Source organism: Mesocricetus auratus, unplaced genomic scaffold, assembly GCF_017639785.1.
Source record: "Mesocricetus auratus isolate SY011 unplaced genomic scaffold, BCM_Maur_2.0 Super-Scaffold_100031, whole genome shotgun sequence".
NCBI classification, from domain to species: Eukaryota; Metazoa; Chordata; class Mammalia; order Rodentia; family Cricetidae; genus Mesocricetus; species Mesocricetus auratus.
Genome location: NW_024429212.1, coordinates 6,521,015 through 6,548,864, shown reverse-complemented (window position 1 = coordinate 6,548,864; position 27,850 = coordinate 6,521,015). Strand labels below are relative to the sequence as shown.

The 27,850-nt window shown below is 50.9% G+C and overlaps 1 protein-coding gene across 3 annotated transcripts in view; it reads left to right on the top strand.

Moving 5' to 3' along the window:
- Atp11a (ATPase phospholipid transporting 11A) overlaps window positions 1–27,850 on the top strand; it is a 106,191-nt gene that overhangs the window by 54,366 nt on the left and 23,975 nt on the right. For all 3 annotated transcript variants that reach the window (XM_005073320.4, XM_013115794.3, XM_013115795.3), the window contains exons 5-18: window positions 1,355–1,462; window positions 2,385–2,513; window positions 4,695–4,798; window positions 5,106–5,156; window positions 7,534–7,598; window positions 8,147–8,228; window positions 9,879–10,029; window positions 10,943–11,140; window positions 14,559–14,732; window positions 15,843–16,012; window positions 18,273–18,344; window positions 19,030–19,103; window positions 22,914–23,017; window positions 26,693–26,874. In XM_005073320.4, the coding sequence (XP_005073377.1) occupies window positions 1,355–1,462; window positions 2,385–2,513; window positions 4,695–4,798; window positions 5,106–5,156; window positions 7,534–7,598; window positions 8,147–8,228; window positions 9,879–10,029; window positions 10,943–11,140; window positions 14,559–14,732; window positions 15,843–16,012; window positions 18,273–18,344; window positions 19,030–19,103; window positions 22,914–23,017; window positions 26,693–26,874 (1,664 nt within the window). The remainder of the gene's footprint in view (window positions 1–1,354; window positions 1,463–2,384; window positions 2,514–4,694; window positions 4,799–5,105; window positions 5,157–7,533; window positions 7,599–8,146; window positions 8,229–9,878; window positions 10,030–10,942; window positions 11,141–14,558; window positions 14,733–15,842; window positions 16,013–18,272; window positions 18,345–19,029; window positions 19,104–22,913; window positions 23,018–26,692; window positions 26,875–27,850) is intronic.

Genomic DNA, 27,850 nt, shown 5'->3' with positions numbered 1-27,850 from the left:
ATGGATGTGTATCATTAGTTCTTAGGGTGTGTCTACAGGTAGAATTGCTGTAAGCCTCTGAGCAGATGTCTCCCTTCCTGCACAACAGAACACTTTCCCACCAGTGGTCTGCAGGCTCTGCCACTGATACTTGCTGCATCCGGCCCATTGTAGCCATCTCAGTATGTGCCTGGGAGTGCCTTACTCACATGTCCCTGATAGCCTGTGAGGTTGGGGATCTTTCCATGGACCGAGAAGCCATCTGAAAATAGTTAGAGGAGTGTCCTTTGCCTGCTTCGTATGTGCTAGGTCCTTCTGCTACAGAGCACTGGATGATGTGAATTTGCATTTCAGTATTCAGAATCCATTTTTTCCTTTGAGGCATCTGGATAATTTGCAAACTGTCAGCTTCCAAGTAAATTATTTTCCCCAGAAAGAGCAGCATAACCACCCAACAGCAGGTGCTGCAGGTGGCTGACCTCGGGACTCACGCTCTTCTGACAGGTGTGGGAGCAGACGCTGCAGGTGGCTGGCCCTGGGCCTCACATTCTTGTGACAGGTGTGGGAGCAGACGCTGCAGGTGGCTGGCCCTGGGCCTCACATTCTTGTGACAGGTGTGGGAGCAGGTGCTGCAGGTGGCTGACCTCGGGACTCACATTCTTGTGACAGGTGTGGGAGCAGGTGCTGCAGGTGGCTGGCCTGGGCCTCATGTTCTTGTGACAGGTTCAGGAGTCTCCACATTGCCCAGTCTGCTTTCTTACACAACTCAGGACCACCTGCCCAGGTGTGGTGCTGTCCACAGTGATCTGGGCTCTTCTACATCAATTATTAATCAAGAAAATGCCTGACAGAATTGCCTATAGGCCAATCTTTTCTCTTTTTGTGAAATATATATATATATATGTGTATTTTTTGTTTTTTGAAACAATCTTTTTCTTTTACATACCAATCCCAGTGCCCCCTCCCTCCTCTCCTTCTGCTCCTCCCCCTCCCCATACACTAATATTATGTAAGAATTTTCTCAATGACTAGCATATGTTAAGTTGACCAAAAAAACAAAAACAGGACAGAGATCTTATACTTTTAAAAAGTATTTACTTGCTCTTGGTTTCTCTCTCATTGCTCACTTGGTAGTCATCTGGAAATGCAGGTTTGAAACAGTTCCCCTCTGTTTCAAGCCCATTAAGTCATGCTTGAAAGTCTGCGGATCAGGTGAGGTAAGGGTGATTGACGGACACTGTCCGTACCTCTGTGCTGCTGAGCACTGCGAGTCTGTCGTCGCAGAACCCTGAATCCAGGGAGACGTGAGAAAACCCAGGCGAGACCATGTGTAGCCACAATTGCTTTAAACACTTCTCTCTCTGTCTCTGTTTAGGGTTATGAAGACTGGCTTCGCCACAAGGCAGACAATGCCATGAACCAGTGTCCCGTGCATTTCATCCAGCATGGCAAGCTGGTCCGGAAGCAGAGTCGGAAGCTGAGAGTAAGTGGTGTACCCACTGCATCCACCTGGTTCACGGATGTTCTTTGTAGAGTCATTTTCAACTTGGCCCTGTGGTAGGGTAGTCACACCGCCCTCTCTCATTTTGTTGGATACTTGAAGGGTCTAAGTTGTTGGAGCGCTTGCCTTTCTGCCTGTGTGGCCACCTGAAAGCACTTGTGCAGACAGGATGGCTTTCAAACGTGTCTCTGACTTCAGTCATCACCTGACTGTAAATTTGGACTCAGTCTCTTCCTGCCTCTCTTCCTCTTGGTACCCCTCCCATGCCCAAGCCTCCCCTGACTCCACCTCACTCCCTCTTAGGCAGCTCTGCTGTCTGTACTGACCACATCCCCAATTGCAGTCTGCCCCAGCTGGGGAGGTCAGCCAGCCCCCGGATAGGATTAACCTAACTCATCCCAGCCTGACAGCAGTCAGCTGTTGAACCTGAGGTCAGAGGGTGTCCCAGGAAGTGACGGCAGCACCCACATACAGTGGAACAGCACCTTCCAGGGATCACAGACACATACATGTGCTTGCTAGGCTCACCCCACATACGGATCTATTGGCGTGTGGCTATGTATGCGTTTACTTTAAATATGTGTGGTGTACAAATGCCCTTTGGTGTGTCACTGCTTCCGAGAGAGCCTCCTCTGTTAGAGAGATGTTTCTGTGTTTTCACTGGGACAGTCTTTCCTGGTGTGCCCTGCAGCTGCTCTGGTCTTCAGTGGCCCACGGCACCCAGAGAAGCCTTGTTCCAACAGAAAGCCTCTGCGTGGGTCTTTCCTAGAATCATGCCAGCGTCCCATAAGACACTGTGGTGATGTTTTAACACACTCTGAACACAGTAGGAGAATGAATTCCAGTCCAGATTGAGCTGTCACACCAAGGTGGCCTCTCAGTGACCATTCTGTCTGTCTTGCAGGTTGGGGACATTGTCATGGTGAAGGAAGATGAGACCTTTCCCTGTGACCTGATCTTTCTCTCCAGCAACCGGGCAGATGGGACCTGCCATGTCACTACCGCCAGCTTAGATGGAGAGTCGAGCCATAAAGTAACGTGCCTGGGGTGCAGCTAGGGGTCTTCGTGAGACCGGGCTTTGACAACATCCTGGGTGTAGACTAAGCATGTCTATGGTCACGGCTCTCTGGGGGGAGGGAATGCGGGTGTGACGCCCTCTAACTTTTAACCTTACTTTTGCTTTTTCCTATTTTCAGTTGTTTTCTTTCCTCCTGTAATGTTTGTGACAGTCACCATCTGAGGTGGGCAGGTGTACCTGCCACTACCCAATGAGAGACTCAAGTAGATTGTTAGGGTATTAACATTTCCTCTTAGCACAAATGTGTGTCTTTCCTAGTCTAGGACTGTGTGAAAGTCAATCAGAAGTTACAGATTTTATCTGTTATTTCACTGTCTGGTTAAGCATTTTAAGACAATCTTCTGGAACTGTAATTAATGGGTTGAACTCCACATGGAATTCTACAGTAAATGTAAGCATTTTGATAATCATGAGAGGAAAAAATATATAGTTCTGTTAACTTATACATTTGGCTTTTTAACTTAAAAATCTGCGAGGAGGAACTTCTGTGAAGCTATGAAATCTAACATAATGAAACCACTGATGCTTCTGGCAGCTTCTAGGAGCAGTAGAGAGGTATTAGCCCCTAAGATTCTAAAACAGGGTGTACATGATTCCTGCGGGTGCAGGCAGCCCGTGCTGTGAGATGAAATGAGACACATTTTCACGTGATTAGCAAAGGATGTGCCAATCTTTGGGGGTCATCCATGGCACTTTGTAAAGGCTGTGGGAGGTTTCCTATGTTCTAGGTAGTGCTGATAAACAACGGTTGTTTGGGAGGGGCTTCTGGATGACTTGGGTTGTTGTACCTGCACAGGGCTCATGATCTGACCATCCCAAGACCTTCTAAGCAACTCTCCTCTATTAGATAAAGCCTGCGTTGAGAATTTGGAGAAGATTTCTAATCATGTGTGTGGCTTTCACAGATGTAAGGAAGAGCCAAAGGCCCTCATTTGAGGGCAGGACTCACTCCATTCCATGGAAACTGATCGCTCAGACAAAACGGTTCAGTATCTCAACAGGTCTGAGGCGCAGGGTCTCAGCTCTGTTCTGGGCTGCAGCAACAGCTATTGATCTGGAAAATGCTCCATGCTGGCCTCTTGTCTATTCGCACAATGCATTTCATTGTGGTCCCGGTGTCATTTCTGTAGGTTTGGTTTGACTCTGGTGGCTGAAGTTATGTGAACCCTTTCCTTGAAAGACAGACTATGGACAGGCTCCTACCAACCTCAGGGTGTTCACATAATCTCAGCCTGGCCTTCGGCTCTTTCTGTACTTTTTACATCTGTGAAAGGTAGCCATACTGATGATTAGAAATCTCTAAATTCTCAGTGCATAGCAAGTGCTTGAATGATTGGTATAAGTGATGATGTGTAATTACCTGCTCACTTGCTCCAAGTCACACCGCTGTCTCCAGTGCTCATTATTAGAAATATAAGCAGAGAATCAGGGATCCCTTCCTCCTGACTGCCCCTTCTTTCCCCTCCCTCCTCTCCCCTCCTCTGTCCTCCTCCCTGGATAAAGGAGGAAGAATGTTTACCTGTCTGCAGTCTCCATAGTTGCTAGCTAGGCCACGCTCGTAGCCCTGGACAGTCACACAGTGGCCGCTGGTATCTACTTAGAAACGCCATTCTCAGGCGTCCTGCTCAGCCCCGCTATGCTGAAAGGTGTCCTAAAAGCAGTGGCCTAGCAGCCTCCTTCATTCAGATTTGAGGGACCTTCTAGTCCAAGCAGATGGACGGCTGCTTAGAAGCAATGGTAGGAGGACAGTTGGTAGCAGAGTTTGGAAAACGAAACCAGCAGACACTTTCGGCCCCTCCTAGGAACAATAGCACTTTGCCCAAAAGAGGAGGAGCACATCGGCGATTGATAGCTCTTACAGGGCAGGTACATCAAATTTCAGGTTAAGAGAGTCCCAGGCTTGCCCTTTGTCCTGCTGTCTTAAGATGAGGGTGCTGGGAAAGCATGAAGAGTCAGAGCTCTTGTCACCACCAAGCAGAGCAGTAGCAGAGGCTCATCCATCTTTCTATAACCTTTTGAACCTAGGCTCACAATAGGACTTACGGATGTACAAGAAGACCAAGTTCTGGGGTGGATGCCAGCAGCCAGGTGGGGTGGAGCTTTGGGATGTAGCTCACGCTTCCTCTCCATCTGCAGACTCACTACGCAGTGCAGGATACCAAGGGCTTCCACACAGAGGAAGACGTCGATGGGTTGCATGCCACCATCGAGTGTGAACAGCCACAGCCCGACCTCTACAAGTAAGCCAAGCACACTAGCCAGGAGCGTGCCCTGCTGAAAAGTCACCTTTTGGTGCCGTAGCGGGCACTGTGCAGACTGAAGTTTCACAGAAGGAAGCCCAAGTGTTCTTTATTTTGAGGAAGTGATTTGTAACTGAGATAAGGGTCACCGAAGCCATGGGTGAAAAAGTCAGGAAGTAAGACGGGAAGAGATAGAGATGAGTGGCTGGGCCACCACTGGTCATACTGAAGATCAGGATGAGCTAGCTGTGGTGCAGACCGGAGGCCCCCTGGTACTGAGTAACAAAGTGAGCTTTTCTGTTGCCAGGTTTGTGGGGCGCATCAATGTTTACAACGACCTGAACGACCCTGTGGTAAGGTGAGTCTTGTTGGGAGTCCAGACTTTATCCTCTTCATTGTCGTGTTAGATGTTCATTCGCTGATAAGTTCCACCATGCCACTTGGTTTAGAAGGCAGGGCCCTGCGTCATGAGCAAGCTCCACTCTGGGGTTTTGTCTGTTGATGTAATTAATGAAGACCCCTGGAGCCTTGCCCATGGCTACCAGTGGGCCAGGACAGGTCAGAAGCCCACAGGATGGTTCTCAGCGAGGGGAGGGCCCAGACCAACTGAGAGAGACACCTTCATGTGCTGTGACATCACAAGTTTCCGATACAAAGGCCTGAGAGTGCTCAGCCTGGCCATGGCCATCGCTGGGTTGTGATGCTCAGGGTTTCTTTCAGGCCCAACTAGGAAGAGAGGGCCTGCTACTTGTGAGGAAGAGTCGTCCGCTGTGGGCCTCCTGCTCCATGGTCACTGCCTCGATGTCCCTGCACAGTCACGATATCTACTGAGAGAGAGCAGCCCCTTCTGAGCACCTCATGCTGCCATGCCACCTCAGATGTCCCATTAGAGAGCTGTCTGCCTCAGACTGATGGCTGCTGTGTTTGATGAGGAAGCATTCAAGGTTTATTGTTCAGACAATTGGCTTTCAGAGGGTTTTGAAGGTCTTTTCTTTCAGTTTAGGAAATTTCCTAATTATTGATGTTCTGGCATCATTGTATGCTGAAGGAAGCATTTGCTGGGAAATAAAGGTAGACTTCTTGGGGGGAAAGTACCAAAGAATAGACAATCACTGGAGTCTCTGTAGCTGGCTTGTCTCTTGTGGGGCTCGGTCAGCAGCTGCTTTAAAGGGATGGCCTGTGTACTTAGCATGCATTTTTAGTGATTATTTTTTGTTGATGGTACTTATTTTTGAGACTTTATCTTACTGTTAACTAGAAAGGCCTTGAACACCTGACCCTGCAGTCTCCTGAGTGCTGACTCAGTCTGGTGCCACCGTCCCAAATCTTACCCCGGTTTGTGGTCACCATCCGTCAGCAGGTTAGCAGGGCATTAGCTGGGAGGAGTGTGGAGACATAGCTTTTGTTTTCAAAGAAGAGTCCTTAAAACTCTGGAGACTCCAGTGTGGAGAGCGGATGTGTTTAGGATGAAGGAGTAAGTGAGGTGTGTTCGCAGGCTGTTGATGAAACCGGGGGACCCGAGCTTCTCATTGAGCTGAAGCTGTGGCTCCAAACTGGCTCTAGCTCAGCCTTTCAACATCAGGACTTTTTGTTTGCCATTTGCTTTTATCAGTCCCATCCAAATTCCCAGTCCACTCGATTATATTTCTCCTTCAGTCTGTCCACACTAGAAACAAAGTATTTTGTCAAGTCCATTATGTTTAGAGCTCTCAGAGACCCGCTTAAAGTGAGGCCGTTTGTGTTCATTAACATTTGTGACTTGAATTATTGGAAGCAATTTGCTAACAGAGGCTGACAGCCCTGGACAGCCTGGGGAGCTGGTGGCTGTCAGACTTAAAGAGCCACTAGTTGCCTGCCAGCCACCTCGATGAGGTACCCGAGCAGCTTGCAGCCCCTTCCTCCCCTTCCTCCTGCAGGGTACCGTCTGCACCATGTTGGCCAAACACACCGACCCCACTAAGGGTGTAATATTCTGTGCATTCACATCTGCCCAAAAGGACAGAAAGTAAGAAAGTAAATTACAGGCAAATGGGCTTCTCTCTGACACACCATGGTCATGGGATGTAGCAGTAGGATTCACACATTTAGTTCTGCTGCTTTGAATTCCTTTCACTGCTCAGAAGAAAGGCTGACAGCTGCTTCCCGCATGCTGCACTTACACTACGGAGGCCCCAGAGGCCCAGCCTCCCCCTTCACACTAAAAACGTGTCTTAAGGATGGAAGAGGAGCAGCTGAAGGATGAGTGAGATACAAGGTTTTAGCCTTTTCACAACATTTTGAGGTCCCCTAGCACAGCCACCCCCACATTGGAGCTGTGTTGGGACAGGGTTGCTGGCCCGCCTTCAGGCCTCTTTTGTAGTAGGTCTAAGTGACATTTTCAATGCCCCTGGGTATTGCGGGTGGTGCAGGTAGGGACCCCATCTGAAGACTCTGCCTGTGGCTTCTGTGGAAGTGTCACATTCAGGCTCCTGGTTATTTGAGGTTGATGCCCTGCTTCCTTGAGGCCTTTCAAATGTCTCTGGAAGCTCCAGGCCCCTGTGAGTGAAAGTCCAGGAAGACAGGACTAGATACAGTCCAGCAGGCTGTGTCTCCACCTCAGAGAAGCCCAGTGCTTATGCAGAATGACCTTGGTACTCTCAGTGCAAGCAGATGTACACTTATACCGCCCCTTCTTAGGATGATTGAGTTGATTTTCAGTCTCGAGTCATGCTGCTTCTGGTCTCCTTGTCTTCCAGGCCATTGGGATCAGAAAACCTGCTTCTCAGAGGCGCCACACTCAAAAACACAGAGAAGATCTTTGGTAAATACTTTAATTTGCAAAGCACTGGTAATCATTCTAAAATGTAGGACACTAAGCAAACTAAACTCCACAGCACCCAAGAGGCCACTGGGTGTCTTATAGTACTTTGACTTGGTGCCGGGCGACTTGCTAAGAGATGAGTGAGTGGTGTAACCTGAACTCACAGCAATGGCAGTGACGATCATGGCTTGCTTGTTAGGACCTTGGTTCATGACTCAGGAAGATGAAGCTGTATCCAGGGAGACATTCACAAAGCATTGTAAAGCGGGAGAGTTTACTAAGTCTGCTTGTCACAGTGTTGTGTTTCCTGTTTTAATTTACAGAAATAACTTTAAAATATACACTGTGCCCCACTACCAGATCACCCATTAGATTAGATTAATGTTAGATTTGAACTGAAGAATATAAAGTGCAGATTAGATCCACACAGGAAAAGTCCTGGGTATGAGGACTCCACTCACTCTCTGGGTAAGTTGGAGATGTGATCTGTCTGTGTGAGCATCCTTCTCTCTAGCCTATGGACGTTTCACAGACTCTTCTGCTTCCAGGTGTGGCCATCTACACGGGCATGGAGACCAAGATGGCCCTGAACTATCAGTCCAAGTCCCAAAAGAGATCTGCTGTGGAAAAGTAAGGCTTGTTGTTACCTTCTAGTCATCGCTGGCCCCTGAATGGGTGGGCCAGAAGAATCCTCAGGGGCCTACAGCGTCCTTGGGGGAACCACAGTGTCCTCGGGTGTCCATAGTATCCTCGGGAGGGCCCACAGCATCCTTGGGGGGGGCACAGAATCCTCTGAGGCTCACAGTGTCCTCGGGGGGCCTACAGCATCTTAGGGGGAACCACAGCATCCTCAGGGGACCGGTGGGCCTCAGGATCCGTGGGGGGCCCACAGTGCCCTGGGGCCCACTCCTCCAGGGACTGGAGCTGCTGGCCACAGAGCCCATTACTCGGGGTATTTGCTTGCTTTCTTCCCAGTGAGATAAATGACTGCACCCCTATCTCTGCTAACATGCTACCTCTAAGTCATTCCCCAAAGTTCTAATTTTAGATCAGTCACAGATGCTTCATATCCCAGCCACTGATCCAGGCAAGCCTCAAAGGGGGGGCAGTCTCTTATTCAGCCCCTTCCAACCTGGGGATTTGGTGGGAACCAAGTGTGTCCTGATGTGGTTTAACTGAGTCACTGTGAGGAGAGTGAGTATTTTCCATTAGACAGGGAAATGCTGACAACGTCGGGATGGAGGTTAGACTTACGAGGAAGTGGAGTCTGAGGTTTTGTCAACGATATGACAGAGTGAAGCAGCAGGAGCTAGTTAGTTGCCATGTGCAGGACACTGGCGGGTGACCTAGGGTTACCATCCCTGGGCCGATCTGTGACTGTGCTAAGCGTGAAAGTGGAGATGGCTTTTCATCAGCTAGGATGCTCTGCTTGCGATACACAGGCTTCAGAAGCAGACCATGAAACAGCCTCGCCCCAGTTCTGCCTCACCTTGGTCCAGCCCAGGCATTTCCCAGCCCAGGCTTGTCTCTGGCACACTCTCTTCGCCCACTCCACAGTGGGATCACTAAGCTCTCAGCTTGTTTGGTGGCATCTGGTGGCCAAGAAAGCTGACTCTGACTCTTTCTTTTCTGTAAGCAGGGTTCCCATGGTTCAGAGAGGTTTGTCATCCACATGGCAGCACTTACCTTCTCCCTTCCCGTGGCTCTGTACCTTCCCCTCTCCCCGTGGCTCTGTACCTTCCCCCTTCCCGTGGCTCTGTACCTTCCCCTCTCCCCGTGGCTCTGTACCTTCCCCCTTCCCGTGGCTCTGTACCTTCCCCTCTCCCCGTGGCTCTGTACCTTCCCCCCTTCCCGTGGCTCTGTACTTCCCTCTCTTCCCATGGCTCTGTACCTTCTCCCCTTCCCGTGGCTCTGTACCTTCCCCCTTCCCATGGCTCTGTACTTCCCTCTCTTCCCATGGCTCTGTACCTTCTCCCCTTCCCGTGGCTCTGTACCTTCCCCCTTCCCATGGCTCTGTACTTCCCTCTCTTCCCATGGCTCTGTACCTTCTCTTCCCATGGCTCTGTACTTCCCCCTTCCCATGGCTCTGTACCTTCTCTTCCCGTGGCTCTGGTCCGGCATCTTGGGCATTGGCAAAGACATCTCTGAATGAGCTGGTGTTTCCCCTACTGGGTCAGACTGGACACTGCCCTCCAGGGCATTGCTGAGTGCCCTGTGCTGTCCCTTCATGGTGAGGAAGGACGGGGAGTGGCGCCTGAAGGCTGGCTTGTTTTGCCGTAGGTCAATGAATACATTCCTGATTGTGTACCTCTGCATCCTGGTGAGCAAGGCCCTGATCAACACTGTGCTGAAGTATGTGTGGCAGAGTGAGCCCTTCCGAGATGAGCCATGGTACAACCAGAAGACTGAGTCAGAGCGCCAGAGGAATCTGGTATGGAAGCACTTTCCTTGTGTGACAGAGGTGACCCTTAGGCTATTGTCACAAAAGAGATGGTGCCAGGAAACTACAAAGGAGAATTTGCTTCAGGCAGGATGGAGCCTTGCCCAAGCTTAGGACAAAGGACCTCACTGATAGATGGTGTGGGCAGGTGTGAGCAGCCTGCTGTCCTTGGATACCCTGGAAAGTAACCATTTCCACAGAAAGTATGTAAAGCACCAAAATAATTTTGATGTTTCCACAACTCAGCACACCGTTGAGATAAATGCTGCTTCGTGGTAGCTAGAGGACCAAAGCCTTTGGCCTGAGAGCGGGGCCATGTGTGAGCCTAGGCCTGTGTGCACTGAAGTCAGTCAGGGCTGTGTGCAAATGTAGCCCTGTGTATAAGCACGGAGCCTGCGTGATGCTGTGTGCCATCGGTCAGGATCCCACTCCCTGATAGCTTCAAAGGTAGGGATAAATTCCAGAGAAGTCAGCAGAGCTGGGTGTAGCAGCCTGGGCCTGCAGTTCAGGGCAAGGCTGAGACAGGGGTCATGAGTTTGAAGAGAAAGTCATTATATAGCAAGGTCCCATCTCATCATGAGTCTGGGGATTGCTAGTTATGGAGGGACATCATGAATATTGAAAACTGGCCTTCCCATTGGGCCCCACTTAGCATGGCCGCTGCATATCCCTGCCAGTGAGGTTAGTGTGAGCTCCTGGCCCTGTTCCTCCCCATCTCTTCCAGCACAGCATCTAACTCTACTCTTGGTCGTAACAGGACATCACAGTCAGTGGTCCCTGTGGGTCTTTGTGTTTGGGTGGGATACTTGTGTTTACTTATCCGACTGGGGTAAGAGATGGCGAGCTGAGGTTTCCTGTCCTTGCCATGTTACCCGCAGCTTCCTCACGCAGCCAATGCTCTCAGTTTCTCAGGGCCTTCACCGACTTCCTGGCCTTCATGGTCCTCTTCAATTACATCATCCCGGTGTCCATGTATGTCACAGTGGAGATGCAGAAGTTCCTTGGCTCCTACTTCATCACCTGGGATGAAGACATGTTTGATGAGGAGATGGGGGAAGGGCCTCTGGTGAACACGTCTGATCTAAACGAGGAGTTGGGACAGGTCAGTATCTTCTAGAGACTGCATGATCTCTTAGCCCTTCGCAGTCTCCTGTGCCCTAGTGGTCTGGCTTCTCCTTGGTTACTTGGTTCTCCTTGGTTACTGGGAACTCATCCAGGCGGTGCACTCGACGTGGATATGCAGCAGAAGTCACAGTGGAAGTACACGGACAGGCTTTTGTTGTCCCTGAGTGCACCCTTTTTAACGTGTGCAGTAACAGTCAACATGGTTCTTTAGCTTTATTATGTGAAAAACTGATTGCGTTAGATCAATTGGAGTAAGCTCAAATCCCCAGACTTCCTTACTTATTCTGGGCCTTGTAGTTGAATATGTAGCATGGTTGGAGGCCACCCTCCCTGCACTTGCTGGGAAGCATTGCTCTCTTCTTTTACATAAGACATTTAACCTCAAAGCAAGCTAGAGCAAACAGAAACTGAAGGCGGTTTTCTGGGGTGGTGTGTTGCAGAGTTAATGAATGAATGCTCTGCAGAGCCATAGCTCCCTTCGCTCAGGATGGGGATGTCGAGGTCTGAACCCTGAATAAGTAGCAGAGATGGGCATTTCCACATTGATGCGGAATGAGATAACAGATGCCAGGCCAGGGTCACAGCATCGATGGCAGCCATCCATGGGCCTCACCTTGTGAGGACAGGGCTGAAGCCCACCACAGCTGTGGCCCTGTGCTCTGTGTGAGGCCACCAGAGTCCCACAGAGTGGGAGGACTGACATGCCCCCACGTATGCTGCCCGCAGGCTTCAGTGTTGCCGCATGGGAAAGACCCCAGAAAGGCTGGCTCCTTCCATCTCATCCAGCCTCCATTTGGCAAATGACAATTCATTAAATAAATAATCCATTTGAATTGGACACTGCAGCCTGCCCTGACAACAGTCTGTAGACTGGCAGGCACGTGTCCTCCACCTGCCTTGGGGAAAGCATTTGTTACTGGAGAGAGGACACTGTCAAGATTCCAACTTTCTGATGCATTCCTTCAGGGTAGTTCATGGTAGGCCCACCTCCTGTGTGACGCCTGTAGTCTGTTCTTTAGAAATCAGTTAGGAATGTCACGGGGTGGCCTGGGGCAGGACATCTCTCCCAGCCTACAGCCCATCGCAGAATTCAACTACCCTGTCCTGAGCAAGGCGGGCTGGAGCCTGTGCTCAGTGAACTGAGGTCAGGACCAGTGATGACTCCACATAGTAATGGCTTCCCCTGGCTGCTCAATGAATGTGGGTGGGCGATGCCTCTCAGTAATGGACACAGCACAACCAGATGGCAGTTATGTCTGTGACACAGGAACTGCCGACCAGCAAACGTCTGTTCTGAAGCAGAAATGACTGCCTTCCAGGTAGACCTCATTCAGGGGGCTTTGTGCATTTTCCTGTGTGAGCTCCCCATCCCTGTGATATCAGCACCCGCATCCATGTCATGTGGAGGAGAAACTGAGGCTTGAAAGGCTTTCCCAGCTGTTGTGGGAGTCTTGACTACAGTCCCTGCCTGTGACGTGGTGCTCCAGGTTGTGGAGTGAGCAGTGTGGGCCTAGCAAGGCATCTCATGCCTTTGGTCACCACCGTGCTCAATGGGCATGGATGCTGACAAGCAGCAACACCAGAATGATCACTTGACATGATCCAGCGGGACTTATCCTGGTGTGCCAGGATGGGCCAGCACACGCAGTTCAGCAGACAGTGTCCAGGAACGTAAAAGCCAGATGGCCATCATAAGATGCAGAGAGGGTGTGACAAAGTTTGGTGGTAAGTTAGTGGCAGAAGGCGTATCCCAGCACAACACAGGCCGTGTGTAGCAGTGCCACAGCCAGTGACGCACTCCATGGGAAGCAGAGTGACAGTAAGATCAGGAGCAGCAGAGAGCCCCTGCTCTTCCTCAGCTGCTCAGGAAGGTGCTCCGGAAGGACAGGAGAAGAGGAGACGTCCAAGCGGGGAAGAAGAAGGTTAAATTGCTCTCGATTGCAGACAACTGTATAGAACTCTGAAGACCAACAGGAGACTGTTAAAACTAATCCATTCAGTGAAGTTGAAGGGTGTGAGCTCAAACACAAATCCAGGGCCTACCATTAATGTCAGACTCCTGGATGAAAGGCTCTCACAAACCTGTCTAAGATATTCACAACCATGTTTCCTTGGTGTCTCCAGCCAACAGAAACTGCTTTTGCAGGATCCCAGAGTTTAGTTACCAGTACCATGTAGGGCAGCAGACAGCCACTTGTAACCAGGGATCCAGCACATTCTTCTGGCTTCCACAGGCATCTGAATTCATGTGTGCATACCCATACGCAGACACCCATACATGCAACTATTTCTGATTTGTTTTATGAGTTTCTATGTGTAACAGCTCTGGTTGTCCTGGAACTCGCTCTGTTGACCAGGCTGACCTCAAACTCACAGAGATCTGCCTGCTGGGATTAAAGGCCTGTACTACACCACCTGGCCATTTTTTGTTTTTTGTTTTTTTTTTAATCTTGAAAAAAAGTTTTAACCCTTTATTCATAAAACTGTGTAACATAGTTGACCGAGATAATGTCCAGTGCCAGGCATATACTATGATCTAATAAATGTCCATTGTAATTTTTTAATTGTTACCTTAATCACACAAAATGGCTACCTGCTGGGTCTTTAGTGGTGTAGCCAGCACACCCACTCTGGCTAGGTGACCCTGGGAGAGGCCCCCATGAGCTGGTGTTTAGACAGCAGGGTTGTTTCTAAATGGAGTCTCAGTACAGCGTTGCCCTGTGCTTGTGGTTTATTTGTTAAAGCCAAGCATGGGTAGGAGGGGCATCTGCTGGGGTTTATAAGAACGTGTTACTGGGAAGACGGATATGGGGCACCGGGTCTGACTCTCCCTTTGCACCCCCACCCGGCCCCTCCAGAGCTGTGTGACTGGCCTGGCTGTCCATGCTGGTTGTGCAACTGTGGTTCACTCTCCTTTATAATCTGAAGCTGGAGGCGTCTTCAGCACTTTGTGGGCTCCTTCCTGAAGTGTGTGTTGCCCTTCTCCTTGTGTATATCCTGTCCTCTAAACGTCTTCTCATCCTGGGAACCTCGACCTCTCAGGCTCAGAGAAGGTTCGTCCCTCTCTCATCTGCTGTCCTGCTTAAAGAGAGCCAGGCTTCCCCTTATCCTGGGCGTCAGATACATGGAGCCCTGGGACCCTGGAGGCCAAGTTCTGCAGGACCACAATGTATTATTCTGTTTCATAATTGTCACCAGTGTGAGAAGGGTAGGGCCTCTTCCCACAAAATTGCACCTGTGTTGGTGAACGGGGACTGTGGGGGGAGGGATGCCATGGGTACCCACACAGGACACTGGGTCTGTCATGCTCCTGTCCCACTAGAATTATAGTAGGCTTGGGTTAAGATTTGTCACCTGCGTAAATATGGCTTAACCTGAGTGTGTGGTACCCTCAGGTGGAGTACATCTTCACAGACAAGACGGGCACCCTTACAGAGAACAACATGGCCTTCAAGGAGTGCTGTATCGAGGGTCACGTCTACGTGCCCCATGTCATCTGCAATGGACAGGTCCTCCCCAACTCTTCTGGCATCGATATGATTGATTCTTCCCCGGGCGTCAGTGGAAGGGTAGGTTGCCGCTCCTGGAGGTGGAGGGTGTGTGTGCCACACGACCAGGGGTGTGAGTAGGTGGGGTACGCTCACTGGCAGAAGCTGCCCATTCATTTGGGCAGCACAACAAAGTCATGAGTCCTGGAATGAGGTCACGGTTAGAATACACCATGGTGCTGCGTCCCCTTGAAAGGGGCAGGAGGTCTTGACAGAGATTCCTCTGATTGAATTGACTGGGAGACACACACACACACACACACACACACACACACACACAATCTCTGGTCAGCATTCAAACCACTCATATGGTAACTACGAGATAAGTGACGACTGCAGAACCTGAAGGGTCTCCTGAGAGTCAGAGTGGCCTATTAATGATAGATTAGCTGTTCATGGTCAGAATACTGGCTCCTTAAATCTGAGCACCAATTGGTGTCATTGTCTCACAAAGAGGATGGAGTGGCCATCCTGAGACATGCCATAGCAGCTCCACACGCTCCTGAACCCACCCCAACTCCCACCGACTACATCGGTTATCAGGGAAGCTCTGTTGTTGACCACTGTGCTGCCCAGCTACTTAGGACCTCCAGGATCTTCAAACTCTGACTACACGGTGTAGCCCGCACTGAGGAAGCTGAGCTCAGATCTGAGTCAACCTATGGTAACCTCATGCACATGTCTTTATCTCAGCCCGGGGCTCCTGCTTCTGCTTCCAGGGCTGTGCTAGACTGAGCTTCGGGCTGCAGGCACACAGCTAGAGGTTAAGCAATGCAGAGTGCTGGGGCCACTGCCACGGTTGCCACACAGGTGCTGTGGCCAGGAACTGTAGAGTAGGGAGTCTAGGAATGAGTGTGCCAATGACAGGTGACATTTCCCCCCCATTCCTGAATGTGCTTATAGCCATGCCTTCCTGATTCCTAGGAGTGTCACTGAGCAAAACCTTTCTTTCAGTGTTCACTGCCTGTTAGGACTTACACGAGTCACCATGGCAAGTCTGGAGCATGAAGCAGTCACACATACTTCTCAGCTAATGACAGTTCATCCCCAGGTGGTCTTAGGCTCTGCTCTGTGGGCCTGTCCAGCCTGTTGTGCCTTAGCAGACAGAGCTTTCCCCAACTGTCTCCACAGGAGCGGGAGGAGCTCTTTTTCAGGGCTATCTGCTTGTGCCACACCGTCCAGGTGAAGGATGACGATTATGGGGATGATGTAGATGGTCCCCGGAAATCTCCAGACTCTAAGTCCTGTGTGTACATATCTTCCTCGCCTGACGAAGTTGCACTGGTTGAAGGTGTGCAGAGGTGAGTCAGGCTGCTGGTCTCGGCGAGTGTTGGGGTAATGGTGCAACTCGTGAGTCATTCTAGGAGACCCTGTTTTGTGACCTAAAGGCCCTGGCAGTCTTCGTGAAGGCAGATAACCTGGCCTGTGTTTTCTGTGCTTATAGCTGTCTAGACAAAGCCCGGTCCCCAGGCCTTCCCTGTGACCTAAGATGCCAAGGCCAACTGTCTGCAGCTCTCCTGTCACCTGAGCTGGAGAGCTAGCAGCTGGATGCAAGGCTCCGCCCCCTCACTGCTCACTCTGTGTGAGTCTTTCCATCTGGGACATTTACACTGACCCAGGGTCTTCCTGCAGTTCTTTCTGCTGTGCGAGATGTGGCTTGTTAAACAGACATGCAGAAAAACACTCCACACATGGGAAACAGTTTCAGGTCAGGGATGTCGCTAAGACTGTCAGCTCACAGTTCTTTTTGGTTTTTTGAGACAGGGTTTCTCAGTGACTTTGGAACCTATCCTGGAACTAGCTCTTGTAGACCACGCTGGTCTTGAACTCACAGAGACCCACCTGCCTCTGCCTCCCAAGTGCTGGGATTAAAGGAGTGTGCCACCACCTCCTGGCTTCAGCTCACAATTCTTATGGAACAGTAAATTTCCAGTGCCCCCTCCTTGCTGCTACTAACAAATGCGTATAGCCTTCAGAGACTGACAATGGCTGGAGAACCTTTTGAATACTAAGCAAATCTGCTTTTCCTGTACACTTTAGGTAGTGGCAAAGATGTGTGAATGATAATGCCCTCACTATGTGTCCAAGCCACCCCAGTACACACACACACACATACACACACAAAACTGTTGGGTGCAATCTGCCCCGCCACCCGCCTGGGCCCTGCCACAATTGCAGTCCCCAAATAATACACAAGACACTATATTAATTATGAAGCTGTTGACCGTTTGCTTGTTTCTTACTGGCTATCTCTGACTTAAGTATTTAATCCCATAATTGTTAATCTATGTATTTCTCTTACCGGAGAAAGTGTCCAGACTTCTCACCCCTGTGGCAGCTACATCGTGTCTCTCTGTGTTTCTCCTTCCCAGAATTCTCCCCGACTCCTAGTCCCACCTATCTTGCTTCCCTATTAGCCAACAGTGCTTTATTCAACAACCAATAAGAGATAGATTTCAGAATGACATCTCCCTTCACAAAACAAAAGAAAATAATAATAATAAAATAAAAAGGCCCTTGAGGCATTTATAGCAGCGGTTCTCAACCTGTGGGTCATAACCCCTTTGGAGGTTGCATATCAGATATTTACGTTATGATTCATAACCGTAGCAAAAAATCACACACTTGAAGTAGCAATGAGATAATTTTATGGTTGGGGGTCACACCATGAGGGACTATATTGGGTAGGTTGAGAACATTGATTTATAGGGGGAAGTCATGGGTGCTACGGATAGGAAAGTCAGGTCAGGCTGTCCCTCCATCCCTGTGGCTCTTTCAGCTGCAGCCAGTTCCCATGGAACAGGTGGCCGCCGTGATAGTTGTCCCATCTTTTGGTAGCTGCTCAAGCTCAGCCCCACGGCTGAGGTGTTTGTTTTGCAGGAGAGGGAGGGTGGGACAGTATCACTGCAGGTAACCACTGTGGGCCTGTGTCCTGTCAGATCGCTGGGTTGACCTTATAAAACAGAAAGAAAGAAAAAGGCTCAGGATATGTTTCTCACAGTTTGGGGGCCGAGGTCAAGGCATCAGCGTCTCAGAGGGTTTCTTGCTGTACCCGGAATGGTGGCAGCATGGAGAGAGGGGGCGAGAGGGCAGAAACTCTCCTGCGGTGGCCACATTAGTCATTCCATGAGGGGCGAAGTCTGCCTGGCCAGCCACACTTGACACTTGCACTAGGGTTCAGTTTCCTATTCAGGCACGTCAGTGATTGTTGACACCGTGGCAGACAGCGTCTGAGGTTTCTCTTTCTTCTGAAGCCCACTAATCAGGGAAACACAGCTAGAAGCAAGAAGTACAGCCCAGACACCTGGTGCTGGCTTTCCACAGCCTCCAGATCCACAGAGAGCACCTCTTCGCTGTAGGGCGCAGTCTCCGGGGTCATTTTCTGAGGTGGTGAATAAGTCTGAATCCCTGTGTCCTGGTGTATAATCCACCAAACAGCCTGTCTTACTGAAAGTGCTTCCTCTGCGAGAACGATTGCCCCAGTGTAAAATGAAGGCTCCACCGAGGAGGCCTGCCTGGATTTCAGGTCCTGCACTGAGTTTGCCTTCTCGCCCTCTGCAGGCTTGGTTTCACATACCTGAGACTGAAGGACAATTACATGGAAATACTGAACAGGGAGAATGACATTGAGAGGTGAGGAGCTGGCTGCATGAAGTGTCTCACCGGGAAAGAACTGTCGAAAGTGAGGTGCCCGGGGCTGTGTGAGAGGCAGGTCTGCATGCTGCGTTGCTCAGCTGGGCCCTGTCTGAGCTGGGCCCTGAGCTCAACGGCTGTTCCAGCTCCAGAGCCCAGCAGGTCTCCCGGAGGGTTTTCAGACTGGGCATGATAATTGCAGGCTCCTTCGATATTCAAAATGAGACATAGATATTATAACCCTTCTGGGAAGAGTCAGAGCCTGGACCGATCCCAACACAAGGCTGGAGCTGGGCATCCTGTGAGGCCCAGAATATCCTGCCGGGGTGGGGGAAGTGTGGGGGGGCACAGAGTGGACAGGGCACAGGGAGAGGCGGGAGTGCTCCCTTCCTGCTGTGACAGTCATCCAGGGGCGTCCACACAGAGTGGACAGGGAGAGGTGGGAGTGCTCCCTTTCTGCTGTGACAGTCATCCAGGGGCGTCCACACAGAGTGGACAGGGCACAGGGAAGGTGGGAGTGCTCCCCTCCTGCTGTGACAGTCATCCAGGGGCGTCCACACAGAGTGGACAGGGCACAGGGAAGGTGGGAGTGCTCCCCTCCTGCTGGGGCAGTCATTTGGCAATCACACAAGCTCAGCACTACTTGGCAGCAGAGAGTAAACTGTGCCCCTTCTGTCTGTTTCAGATTTGAACTGCTGGAAGTTCTGAGTTTTGACTCTGTGCGGAGAAGAATGAGTGTGATTGTAAAATCTGCTACAGGTAAGATTTCTTCTGACGTCACATGGTGGTGGTTTTCTTCTGATGGGCAACTCTTTGGGATCTTTAAGGGTTTGGGATATAAGAACTATGTATTCCACATCTGTGTGTGTTCATGGAGGAGCATGTGTATGTGTGCACATTCATTCCAGGGTTAGTATGTAGGCTGTAGGACTGCCCCCTCCTTATGGAGATCTTAGACAGTGTCTGTCACTGCTGGGATCTCACTCAGTAGGACAGGCTGACAGACTGGCCGGCCAGCAAGCCCTAGAAATCCTCCTGTCCCTGCCTCCTCAGCACTGACATTGCAAATGCATGCTATTGTGCCTCACACATCTAAAAGGCAGCGCGTGCTTTTAGCTGTATTTAAGGACGTACAGTGTGAGTCTGCAGGTATTTCTGCCCAAGAATTCAGATACCGGCTAATAACAGTGGATTTCTTGCTGGCTGGTTGCTATGACAATGGCTCTTTATGTGGGAGCGGCACATTCTGGTTTGTTGTTGACGTGCGGGATGGAGGAGTGGGTGCAGTGGGACCTCGGCCAGGTGACCCCTGACCCCTGTCACCTTGATGTGTGGTCTCTGTGGTTGGCACTTGCCCTCCCCACAGAAGAAGACAATGTGCCCCATCCTCTCCTGCCCTCACTGCGCTGGAAGCCCCTCTCCCCCCCCAGCACTCATAGGGCTCTGCTTACAGAAGCCCCGCCTCCCCCCAGCACTCATAGGGCTCTGCTTACAGAAGCCCCGCCCCCCCAGCACTCATTGGGCTCTGTTTACAGAAGCCCCGCCTCCCCCAGCACTCATAGGGCTCTGCTTACAGAAGCCCCGCCCCCAGCACTCATAGGGCTCTGCTTACAGAAGCCCCGCCCCCAGCACTCATAGGGCTCTGCTTACAGAAGCCCCGCCCCAGCACTCATAGGGCTCTGCTTACAGAAGCCCCGCCTCCCCCCAGCACTCATAGGGCTCTGCTTACAGAAGCCCCGCCTCCCCCAGCACTCATAGGGCTCTGCTTACAGAAGCCCCGCCCCAGCACTCATTGGGCTCTGTTTACAGAAGCCCCGCCTCCCCCAGCACTCATAGGGCTCTGCTTACAGAAGCCCCGCCCCCAGCACTCATTGGGCTCTGTTTACAGAAGCCCCGCCTCCCCCAGCACTCAGGGCTCTGCTTACAGAAGCCCCGCCCCCAGCACTCATAGGGCTCTGCTTACAGAAGCCCTGCCCCCCAGCACTCATAGGGCTCTGCTTACAGAAGCCCCGCCCCCCGGCACTCATAGGGCTCTGCTTACAGAAGCCCCGCCCCCAGCACTCATAGGGCTCTGTTTACAGAAGCTCCACCTCCCCCCCCAGCACTCATAGGGCTCTGTTTACAGAAGCCCCGCCCCCCCAGCACTCATTGGGCTCTGCTTACAGAAGCCCCGCCCCCCGGCACTCATAGGGCTCTGCTTACAGAAGCCCTGCCCCCCCCAGCACTCAGGGCTCTGCTTACAGAAGCCCCGCCCCCCGGCACTCATAGGGCTCTGCTTACAGAAGCCCCGCCCCCCGGCACTCATAGGGCTCTGCTTACAGAAGCCCCGCCCCCCAGCACTCATAGGGCTCTGCTTACAGAAGCCCCGCCCCCCAGCACTCATAGGGCTCTGCTTACAGAAGCCCTGCCCCCCCACGCACTCATAGGGCTCTGTTTACAGAAGCCCCGCCCCCAGCACTCATAGGGCTCTGTTTACAGAAGCCCCGCCCCCCGGCACTCATAGGGCTCTGTTTACAGAAGCCCCGCCCCCCCAGCACTCATAGGGCTCTGCTTACAGAAGCCCCGCCCCCCAGCACTCATTGGGCTCTGTTTACAGAAGCCCCGCCTCCCTCTCCCCCCCGCACTCATAGGGCTCTGCTTACAGAAGCCCCACCCCCGCACTCATAGGGCTCTGCTTACAGAAGCCCCACCCCCCGGCACTCATAGGGCTCTGCTTACAGCCATACAGCCCTGGTGTCGGAGGTCCAGTTAGCGCTGGTCTCTGGCCTTTGACCAGCACACTCTGTGGGTGTATCCCCAGGTTGCATCTTCATCTCCTTGCCACCCATACACTGCTTGCCCAGCTGTGTTTCCCTTCCTGGACCATGGTGTGGAGTGGCAGCCCCTTCACAGGCCCCTCCCTGAGGCCCTGGGGCGGCTTCCTGGATGCCCAGGTATCCACAGCATCCACACTGGGAGCCGCCTACTATTCCTCCTGACCAGTGTGAACCGCCCCTCCTGGGAGGACCCATGAGTCTTCTGTACCTTTCAGGGGACTCTGACTCAACAACTGTCATGTCTCTGTTGGCAGTGTTTTCCCTACGTAAGCACACCGTATTAATACTTCCTAGGGTTTGGAGATAGGTCAAGTGGGTGCCTGTCAAACAGCTGTATTAATATGTCCTAGGGTTTGGAGATAGGTCAAGTGGGTGCCTGTCAAACAGCTGTATTAATACATCCTAGGGTGTGGAGATAGGTCAAGTGGGTGCCTGTCAAACAGCTGTATTAATATGTCCTAGGGTTTGGAGATAGGTCAAGTGGGTGCCTGTCAAACAGCTGTATTAATACATCCTAGGGTGTGGAGATAGGTCAAGTGGGTGCCTGTCAAACAGCTGTATTAATATGTCCTAGGGTTTGGAGATAGGTCAAGTGGGTGCCTGTCAAATAGCTGTGCCTTGGGATTTGATCCCAGTCCTCAGCCCAGAAGTGTGCCTCCCCCCTTGCTCCTACCCTGGACATTTGACGAAGCCATTCACCACCAGCCTGGATTTACTCTCGACATACTTCAAGCACACTCAGTGTCAGGGGCGTAGAAGCCTGTCCTACAAGGCATCTGGGTATTCCACCTTCCTGGGAACATGAACCCTGTCGTGTGCCTTCTGTATCCTGCTGCCATTGGAATGCACAGTGGTGTTTCTCTTCCTTTCTTCCTTTCTTTCTTAATTGTCGTTATTGATTTTTTGAGACAGGGTTTCTCTGTATAGCCCAGGCTGTCCTGGAACTCACTCTGTCGACAAGACTGACCTCAAACTTAGGGACCTGCCTGTCTCTGCCTACTGGGATTAAAGGCGTGCACTACCACACCTGGCTTTCTGTGATGTTTCTATGGCTATGCCCAAGTGCTCTATCAACATTGCACTGCAGCCTGAGATTGCATTATTGGTGAGCAGGGACTGAGACAGTGTTTCAGAGTAGGGCAGCTGAGGGTCGGCCTGAGACTGATTACAGAGCAGCTGGGCTGTGCACGTTGCATCAGAGCTGGTTTCTCTGTGCCTTGGCTACTTCTTTGCTGTCTGTTGGTGTCTCTTACCTGGAAGGAGAATGTTCATTCATGTTGAGAAAGGAGCTCTCAGAGTCAGCACAGAGATGCTCAGGGCTCTGAGGACAAGACTAGTTTCCCACAAAGCTTTGTGATACAAAGGAAGACCCACTTTCCGGAGGAATTAGACACTCACCTTCTGGTATCTCGTGAAGTCTGAACATTGCTTTTAGGCCAGCAGCGAACCCTTTCTTCTCTATGCTCACCTGCCTTCCCAATCGCAGTCCCAGGGAGTATGAGCAGCCAGAGCCCTCGTTGTTCATGGCTCCTGACTGTCTCGAGCGCCAGGCTGCAGGAATAAAATGGGCTCTGGCATGTTTCATGGGCTGCACTTCTTTCAGATCTTAATGTGTTAACCGGTCCTTAAAATGAACTTTAAAACGGTCTCCATACCGGTGTCACTTGTTTTCATTAATAACAACGGAAAAGTAAGTTTAATTACCTCCCCATATAGTAATTAAATTCTACATTGTTTCCCCCTCATCTTTCAGGAGAAATCTATCTGTTTTGCAAAGGAGCAGATTCTTCAATATTTCCCCGAGTGATAGAAGGCAAAGTGGACCAGGTCCGGTCCCGAGTCGAGCGCAATGCAGTGGTAAGATGCTGCCCCCGTCTGTCTGCCACCCCGCCCTCCACAGACTCTGCATTCAGCCACCGTGCTTTCTGATGATAGAGGTCCCCTGGCTTTCCTGTCTGCTGCCGACCGGTAACGAGAGGTTGTCGTTGTACATGTGTGGAGACAGCTGGCATCCTCTCAGCCATGCCTCCCAGGACTGAGGAGCTAGAGAGACCCCATGCCTGACTTAGATGACTTTCTGCTGAAGTCTGCAAAGGCTGCTCTAGATACATTCCAGATACAGCACTGTCACATTCCCTCAGAGAAAGGCCCCATCTGGTGCTACAGAAGACATGTGCTGGTTGCGTTGAACTTAGTAGGACAAACTTCTTGAAGCACTGGGGTTAACTTTCATTTCAAGTGGGTGCATTGGGAGTTCTGGCCCCTTCTGCCAAGGGTCACCTCCAGGAGAGCCACTGGAGACACTCGGTGTTAATGAGCACACTGATGTAGTCCATGCTTGATCGTTCTGGAGGGTCCTCCACCTGAGAATCATTTTCCTTAAGGGAAGTAGTATGTTAATTATGATTGGAAATACACATTTCTAAAGGCTTTATTGAGTCAATAAACATTAGCAAGTTCATATTAAAGGTAAAAGTAGGTAAGTTCTGGTTTACACTTGTGAAAGCATTGTCCCCACTATGTCCTCAGAATCTCTGTCCCCACTGCGTCCTCAGAATCTCTGTCCCCACCGCGTCCTCAGAATCTCCGTCCCCACTACGTCCTCAGAATCTCCGTCCCCACTACGTCCTCAGAATCTCTGTCCCCACTGCGTCCTCAGAATCTCTGTCCCCACTGTGTCCTCAGAATCTCTGTATTCCCCGCTTGTCAACTTTCCCTTCCACACCACCATTTGCCATCACTGTTCTTACCTTCTGGAATGTTCTCACCAGTAGAATTACGTCTGTTGTCTTCTCAGGCTTCTCTCACTACACGTAACTTCTAAGGTTCGTCTACCCCGTGCACGTTACAGCACGGTGCTCCTCTTCTCAGGCTTCTCTCACTACACGTAACTTCTGAGGTTCGTCTACTCCGTGCCTGTTACAGCACGGTGCTCCTCTTCCCCCTGAGCCACCCAGCTGACTGACGCCCAGCACTCATTTGTTCATCTGAGGATGGACCCTTGAGACTGAGCACCAGTGGGAACTCTGGGCCCAGGGAGAGCAGTGCTCCAAATCCACCAAACAACATGAAGCCACAGCTTGAAGGAACAAGCTGTTTCTTAGGATCTTGACCACATCTCTTGATAGCACTCTCTAGCTGCAGGAAGTGAGTTCCCCAGCCAGGAGTTACTCAGGCAGTGAACTGAGGAGCCTGCAGGCCCCACATTTGTAACAGGATTTAAACAATTAAAGCTTTACACAAGTAAAGACAGCAGTAGGAAGTGCAGAGGGGACTACTGTTTCCTTCCCATCCAGTGGCCCATTTCTTCTTAGTTGCCTGTTTTGAGAACTGTAATTAAGAAACTGCTGCCAAATACAAGATTATGAAGACTTTACCCTGTATTTTTCTAAGAACTTTGTACTTTAAGCTTTTAAATTTAAGATACTGAGCTTATTTTATGTGTGGTGATAGAAGTTGACTGTCTTATTTTTTGAGTGTTGTTTTTTGAGCATCATTGTTGAAGGGACGATTTTATCCCTGTTGAGTGAGCTTGTTCCTCTTGTTAAATCATCTAGACAGATATTCCAGGGTTTGTTTCTGAGTCTCAGTTCTATCCTACTCCCCTCTCTCTCTCCCCCCTCCCTCCCCCCTCCCCCTCTTCCTCCCTCTTCCTCTCTTTCTCTCCACACCAGTTGTGTGCAGTTTTTTAGTTTCCTCTGCTGTCGTGTACTAGTAAGTTTTGAAGGCAGAATGTTTGCATGTCCAACTTTATTCCTACCTAAGTCCTTACACTCATTCTCCCTAAGCGCCTTGAAATTCCCTGAGTTCCTGCTAAGATTGCCATCCCAGGTTCCATAGGATCACAGGATTCCAAATGGCTTTAAGTAGTGTTGTCATCTTAGCAACATGGCGTCTTCCACTCCACAGAGACAGACACGTTTCTGTTATTTGGCTCCTCTGTGATTTCTTCACTGTTTCGTAGTTTTCAGTCTATGAGTCTTTTCCTCCGTGAGTAAACACATTCCTGGATGTTTTCCTTCTGATGTAATTATGGATAGGAATGTTTTCTTAATTTCCTTCCCAAGGTGAGTGTTGGGAGCGTGTGAGATGCAGCTGGCGTGTCTGTGCTGATGTCACAGTTGTGCTATTGCTTCGTTCACATAATAGCCCTGGGGTTTCCTGAGAGGTGGGGTACACGTTCTTTTTGATTGTCTGTCTGTGGAGCTGGTCATCTGCATGTGCCGTCTTTAGAAAGGCATTCTTCCCGATTTGGGTGTCTCCTCCAGTACCGGATCCCTCTGGTAGAATTTGTTCGGCAGAAGTGCCCTCTCCTTGCCTTGGAGCAGTTCTTGGGGAACCACTGTGAAGACAGCTCTGTGTTGCTCCTGCAGTTTTCCAGTATTTCCTCTATCAGTTCAGATCATCACATGGGTCTTCATCCCAACAACATCACAAGTCACATTGGCCCACTTCCTGTGCTGATCAGTCTGGCATTCAGGCATGAGGCAATCTTTTCGTAACTGTTGGATTCAGTTTGCTGGTGTGTCGCCGCCGCCGACTACTTTATCTGTATTATAAGGGGTGGCGCTCTATAGTGGTGTCCAGGTGTGGTTGTGGTTTGTACAGCTTGGTAGTGTTCACAGAGAACTCTTGTCATGCTTAGCAAGAGACTTGGGGAAAAGCACCTCTGCCTCAGGCACCACAGGCCTCCTCGTTTCTGCTCACAGCGCACTCCATTCTGAAGAGTCCATTGTCCTTAGAGCTTTCCTTGTCTGATGGTCTCTGGACTTGGGAATGAAGCAGAGTGTTTTCCCCTCCTTCTCTCCCTCCCTGGAGAGGGGTGATGAGAGCTGTTGACAGGTGGGGGTGTGTCTTCCACACAGGTTAGGAGGAGGTCTGAAGGGCTGTGAGAAGGGATGATAACACCTTACAGGAAATGGTTTTAAAAATCTGGAAATCTCAGTGCTTGTTGAGGAGGCCCGTAAGTGTCTCACTGTTGTTCATGGAGTTAAGGAGAAAGGGCAAGAGGTACCCAAGGGAACCACACCAAGAGCAACCACCCAGTGACAGTTTGGTGTGTCTTGGCAAGAGTGCCACGTAGTGGCAGGCCTTGATAGCTGAATTGCACCTTCTCCACATGTGGTGTGTCAGAACCCCTCATCCCTCAGGCTTATTTCAGTTTCCCGTGGTCCCAGCATGTGGTGAATAACTAACTACCCTTGCAGTCTTCCTTGGTATTCACTATGGTTAAATTCTGACAAGCTCCCAGCTTTTGAAACAACATTACAAAGTATCTCCTGAAAGCTTAAATTGAACTCTTGTTTGTTTACATGAAGAGAAAAGTCTATGTTCCAGTGTACTGACCTGTTCCGAGTATCATATGTTAACAGTTCTATAATGTACACAGTTGTCCATATTTAATGTAATCAGTAATCCCTTGAGGGTGGCTGGGTTATGGCTCACTCTCTTCAGAGATATATGAGGGAGGCCTGAGAATACATTCAGCAGGTAATACTGGATTCGCATTGAACACCGACTTGTGATCCACAGGAGGGGCTGCGAACCCTGTGTGTTGCCTACAAGCGGCTTGAGCCTGAAGAGTATGAAGATGCTTGCAAACTGCTGCAGGATGCCAAAGTGGCGCTTCAAGATCGGGAGAAGAAGTTAGCGGAAGCCTACGAGCAGATTGAGAAGGACCTGATTCTGCTTGGTGCTACAGCTGTCGAGGACCGGTAATGCTGCCGCAATGTCTGTTCAGTTACAACTGTGTTAGAGCGGGAGCGGGCTGTGAGCTTGGGGGGGGGGCAGATAGATAGCACTCGTGTCCACAGTTACAGCAGGAGCAGGCTGTGACAGATAGCACGCGTGTCCACAATTACAGTGGGAGCGGGCTGTGAGCGTGGGGGGGCAGATAGCACGCGTGTCCACAGTTACAGATGGGAGCGGGCTGTGAGCGTGGGGAGGGCAGATAGCACGCATGTCCACAGGTACAGCGGGAGCAGGCTATGACAGATAGCACGCGTGTCCCCAGTTACAGCGGGAGCAGGCTGTGACAGATAGCACGTGTGTCCCCAGTTACAGCGGGAGTAGGCTGTGACAGATAGCACGCGTGTCCACAGTTACAGTGGGAGTGGGCTGTGAGCGTGGGGGGGCAGATAGCACGCGTCTCCACAGTTACAGTGGGAGCGGGCTGTGAGCGTGGGGGGGCAGATAGCACGCGTCTCCACAGTTACAGTGGGAGCGGGCTGTGAGCGTGGGGGGGCAGATAGCACGCGTGTCCACAGTTACAGATGGGAGCGGGCTGTGAGCGTGGGGGGCAGATAGCACACATGTCCACAGTTACAGCGAGAGTGGGCTGTGACAGATAGCACGCATGTCCACAGGTACAGCGGGAGCAGGCTGTGACAGATAGCACGCATGTCCACAGTTACAGCGGAAATGGGCTGTGAGCGTGGGGGGCAGATAGCACGCGTGTCCACAGTTACAGCGGGAGCGGGCTGTGAGCGTGGGGGGACAGATAGCACCCAGTTCCAGTGTGTTCTTCCTGAGGACAAGGCTCACGGTTTTCCTTCACATAGAGTGACAACCCAGGAGACTGTCACTGGGTGATATGTTACTGACCACACATAGAATGCCTGAATAGTGAAAGTTACATCTTCACATCACGTTACCCATGCAAGATACAGTTTCTTTTCATGCCTCAGAGAC